The 5,107-nt window shown below is 43.3% G+C and overlaps 1 protein-coding gene across 1 annotated transcript; it reads right to left on the bottom strand.

The window, feature by feature from the left end:
• Positions 1-247: 247 nt before the first annotated feature.
• LOC147462745 (uncharacterized) lies at positions 248-3,609 on the bottom strand. Its single transcript, XM_086485278.1, has 4 exons — positions 2,670-3,609; positions 1,657-2,331; positions 1,201-1,288; positions 248-685 (listed from the first exon to the last, which is right to left on the bottom strand). The coding sequence occupies exons 1-4, from the start codon at positions 3,466-3,468 to the stop codon at positions 661-663; spliced, it is 1,587 nt and encodes a 528-aa protein (XP_086341404.1). The 5' UTR covers positions 3,469-3,609; the 3' UTR covers positions 248-660.
• Between the last annotated feature and the right edge of the window lie 1,498 nt (positions 3,610-5,107).

A 5,107-nucleotide genomic window follows, 5' to 3' on the forward strand; every position in this document is an offset into this window, starting at 1 on the left:
ATGTGATCCTCCAAATGCAAACCCATCAACTTGGGAAAACAAAGTCAACATCCAACAAACAAAAAAAGAACGCATAATAATACTACAATTCACAAAGGAACTCGCGTTTTTTTAACTCATGAATAAGGAGAACTGCACTCAATGATTCAGATGAAGGGAACACCAAATGAACCAGACACGCCAGTTAAATGAAGCAAGCACAAGACTAGTTCAAATGCTTTGGAAGAGAAAAAAGAAGTGTTACTATTTGGCCTTCAAAGCTAGACATATACATCCAAGATAGAACCTGAGGCATTTAAGACAAACCCAACTATATACTGACACAGTTCAATGCTTTGGAGGAGAATGTCTCTCTTTGAAGACCAGGACCATTTGGACTTCGTATATACATCCAAGATAGAGCCTGTGGCATTTAAGACAAAACCCTGCTATATACTGACACTCAAAGCCGGAGGGATGATTCCTTTGACAAGGGTGAGATTTCCTACCCTAGCTTGTACATAAAGCAACACCCAAAACCTCACTAACACCATCTGGTCAAGACAACAACAATAAACAACTGCATAATCACAGAAGGCAGCACCGCTGCCACTGAGCATCTTCCACTAGCCTTCAAAAATGCATACGTGCTCATAGAGATCTAGATCATGACATCACAGGTTATCCAACACTCTGTCCAGAGAAACTGTCAAACAGGAATAAAGAATTGTAACTTATTCAGAGAAAAAATCGACTGACAAGTCTTCATCTACCTTGCGCAAACCATTGTAGAACCACAAGTTACAATGTTATCAATTGAAACACATTGATCCAACTAAGGTAATTATCATCCAACCACAAGATACAAGGTAGGCCTCACACTGTTAAAGGATATGTAGCACCCACTGGTCAAGCAATAGCGTAACTAATACTGAACGATACATAGAAGGTAAAATGCCTAGAGACTCCAAGCTCTCCATGCACAAAATAAGACCACATATGAGTACTTACGCAGCAGTTGTCTAACATCCATTTGCCCAATCCTATATCTAAATAAGATGACTTACATCAGGAGATCTCACAATAAACTTACCTTTATACCAAGAGCCACCAACAACTCTACCAATGAACTCAGCAGTTTAAATACTGCACCTTGGCAAATTAAACAGACTTCAAGATTTGAATAATTGTTGTCCCTTCCAAGAAGGGGAAGAAACTTACCTGTTTGCAATCTGGCATGTGAGAAGCCTTGACAGCTCTAAGCTGACTGAGAGAAGATAAAACTCAGTAATCCTCCCATATACTGCTTCTGCCTAGCCAGGATGCGCTCAAAAAGGGTTCTCTTCATTGTCTACTCACTCAAGAACATGAACTCATGATCCAGCCTCTCAACACACCACAGAATGCACCCACACAATTCCTCATTTAGAAAGGTCCAACAAGCTAGCTTTGGACAATGCGTAGTAGACAACCGATTAGCTGCTCATCCCTTCTCAGTACAAAAGACATTGTTGTGAAAATTACAGAGATATTGCTCAAGCCGGATAGACCAAAATGCAGGCTCAGAGACACCCTTGAAGGCAGCACTGCAGCTGCAGCTGGCAAGAGTATATAAGATGCTGGAGATCCCTGGCAATCTTTTCCAACCATGCCACTACGCAACAGTGCTGTAGCTACCAGTATACCCTTGCTGTTGAGTGGTATAGTTGGAACTGTAATAAGCACTCCCATCCCCATTTTGGCCAGCATCTTGAGAGTATGGAGGATTGACACCTTGACTTGGATCTTGATAAGAGGGGGCACCACTGCCATAATAGGGTACACCTTGCTGCTGCTGCTGCTGAAGTGGAAAATGCTGCTGTGGTGGCAGCTGCTGCTGTTGTGACAGATCTGGATTGTAATAAGGAGCAGCATTGTTATCCAGCTTGGGATAGCTGCCATCTGCCGAGTAGTTGGGCATCCACGGAGTTGTCTGATTAGTCTGGCTATAACCTTGCATTGGTAACACAGGAGCAGGTACTGGTGCCGGCACAGCTGGATTACTGCCATCCCACTTGTTCTCCGTGTTCCAGTACGTGTAATTTGTAGAATACCCATTACTACCATCCTGCACAGCTCCATAAGTATTCATGCTGGCATTTGCAACAGGATACGGATTCGGATTCACAGCGCTAGCAGGCGGAGGTACACCTACATTTCCATAATTTGGTGGTGCCCCATAAGGAGCAGCCATTGGAGGCGCGTTCATCATGCCTGGATCAACATACGTGCTAGGACCTGTTCCACCTGTGCTGTAATTAGAACCTGTTACCCCTGTGTTAGGACCTCCACCTCCAGAATATGCACGCAGCTCTGAAAAAATCATTGAATAACACTGGTTATGAGAATATATAGTTCTAGAAGAATTAACCTTGACATGACAAGGCCAGAATCCATCCGATTTAGACATTAGAACACAAACAAACACATCAGAATTTCAGAAAAATGGGAAACCTGACACACCACTTGACAACTTGTCACCCATGAATGTGTTAATATTCAGACCATAACTAAGTAGATTAAAAGGTCAAGTGCACGTATAGATAGTATAAAGAACACAAACATAAAAGAACCTCCTTGCTTCAATCTACATGTAATCCCACCATACTTAAAAGGAAAAGTCCCTTTACAAGTAGAACAATAGAGCATACCAGCTTGCCCATGCGCAAAGTGGCATTTGTCCCCATAGATGCACAGCTCTCCTTTTTCCCATCGTGTGCACAAGCGTGTCTTGTAGTTGGACCTTCCAGGGGCGTTTCCAGCAGGTGAGGGGTCCATGGCTGGTGCTGACTCTCTTTGCAGATCCTCATTACCATGAGAGAAAGTGCACCTGTCCCCATAAGGACAATGGCCTTCTAGATAGAACCTGCAAGGCTTGTTGCTCCTTCTTGGTGGCTCTGCACTCCGGCCACTTGGCCCCATGTTGAATGCACTCCCACCTTGCTTGACCATTTCCTCCCAGCCCGGTGGAGGTTTTCGCAGCTCTTCAACACCATGTGCAAAGTGGCAACGGTCGTTGAAAGTGCAAGACCCCAGCTTAAACTTGGTACAAAGCTTGGTTTTAAAAAAGAGTGCACCTGTACCAGATCCCCTTGCAGATCCAGGAGCAAAGCTGCCATAACTACGCTCTCCAGAATACGCAGAAGAAGCACCAAAGCCTTGATCTGCTGAAGAAGCTCCAAATCCATGACCTGTCAAAGATGATCTGCTGTTGTTAGCTACTTCTGAATTTCCACCCGGTCCGGAAGTAGGGTCACCTGCATAGGCAGTAGTGGTATTCCCTCCTTGCGTTTGCGCTGAATCAAGCCTTGATTTCTTGAAAGGAGGCTCAGGCGCTGTGGAAAGGGGCCTTTTCTCACCATTATCAGTGTCCTGCGTTACGGTGGCAGAAGGTTGACCTGACGGGGCATCACTCCACCTTGAAACCCTAGGGTTCGCAGGTGCTTCCATGGCAGCTCGCTTTCTTCAACTCTCTCTCTCTCTCTCTCTCTCTCTCTCTCCCTCTCAGAAATGCACCGTTTTCTCACTGTGGCATAGGCAAAACCCTATCCGCAGCCCGGCCAAAGGCCATATACACATACCTAGGCTAAAACTTAGGGTTCCCACTGCCCACCCAAGTGAGTACATTTCTCGGTTGAAATTGAAATGTTCCGAGGCCAAAATTTTGGCACTTTACTTATAGTAGGGGTTACCAGCCAGGAGATATTCCAAAAAAAAAAAAGGGAATCAAGCGAGACGCATTGAGAGGGGAAAGTTTAGGCGGCGATGCAGCAGGCAAAGCAAGCAAGTGCGAGCGAGGTGACACGCAGGCTAGGTAGATGCGTGCAGAGGTAGGGTGATGGGTAGATGAGCAGGGGACGCTTAGGCGGAGGCAGACTTCCAATATTATTTTTTTGGGAAAATTACCAAAATACCCCTCTAGTTTGAGGAAATTCCCAAAATACCCCTCAAATTTCAAAAATTCCCAAAATACCCTTGAAACTATTTTGGTTGGATTGTTCAAGATTTTATAATCTTCATTCGTTTTTGACATCGCCGCAAGCAAAGCAAGCAAGTGCGAGCGAGGTGACACGCAAGCTAGGTAGATGCGCGCAGAGGTAGGGTGACGGGTAGATGGGGCGCTCAGGCGGAGGCAGACTTTCGATATTATTTTTTTGGGAAAATTACCAAAATACCCCTCTAGTTTGAGGAAATTCCCAAAATACCCCTCAAATTTCAAAAATTCCCAAAATACCCTTGAAACTATTTTGGTTGGATTGTTCAAGATTTTCTAATCTTCATTCGTTTTTGACAATTGAGATCCATTTTTGAGTGCTCAGCATGTTTGTCACCAATTACCATAGCAAAAACGACAATTATGTCTAAAAATAATGAAGCAATTCATCTCCAAAGCTTACATAACCAACTCAAACTGTAGTTTTAGCATCTTGTACAATAGACAATCACTCTTCTTGTGAAGACCTACAAAAAAAGTTTATTTTTGGAGAAATTTACTCTAACAACCAGGGGTATTTTGGGACTTTTGGAAAATTTGAAGGGCATTTTGGGAATTTATGACAAAATATCGGGGGTATTTTGGGAATTTCCACATAGGTAGCCGGAAAGAGCAACTTGAGGTGCCCGTTAGAGTGCTTATGGGAGCAGTTCAAAATGTAAAAAAGGTGAGGGTTTGAATCCATGGCTTCCTTTTGTAAGGGTAGTGAATCCTTGAGAGGAAAGAAAGGGAATCTCACAGAATCTCAGGAATGAATTGAATAAACTTACGAAGCTACCCATATTATTATTATGCTTAAACTTTTGCATTTATCCCAATTGGTTGTTGAGCTTTCCCTCAAAAATAAAAGCTAAAAATTTGATTTTTTCAAGCGCAGTGACACTCACCATCTGTGTTCAACATAGAGATATGGAGATGTGCAAGCATGCACTAGAAACTCTACGGGAAGGTTTGGAGGGTGTGTCACACAAGGTAATTTTTTTGTCATACTTTCTCTTATCATTAGAGAAATCCATATAAGAATATTGCCTCTTCCTTTATTCCTTGGCTAGAATAATCTACACCTTTACTCTGTTGCTTGCTAACTTGTAAGCA

This window comes from Adiantum capillus-veneris, chromosome 2, assembly GCF_014529385.1.
Source record: "Adiantum capillus-veneris isolate H3 chromosome 2, ASM1452938v2, whole genome shotgun sequence".
Taxonomy (NCBI): Eukaryota; Viridiplantae; Streptophyta; class Polypodiopsida; order Polypodiales; family Pteridaceae; genus Adiantum; species Adiantum capillus-veneris.

Excerpts from the sequence above, each read along its gene's own strand:
- LOC147462745 (XM_086485278.1), bottom strand. The coding sequence starts at position 3,468 with ATGGAAGCACCTGCGAACCCTAGGGTTTCAAGGTGGAGTGATGCCCCG. Across the intron at positions 2,332-2,669 it reads CTTTGCGCATGGGCAAGCTG|AGCTGCGTGCATATTCTGGA; the intron begins GTATGCTCTATT and ends TGATTTTTTCAG. Across the intron at positions 686-1,200 it reads ACATGCCAGATTGCAAACAG|TTTCTCTGGACAGAGTGTTG; the intron begins GTAAGTTTCTTC and ends CCTGTTTGACAG.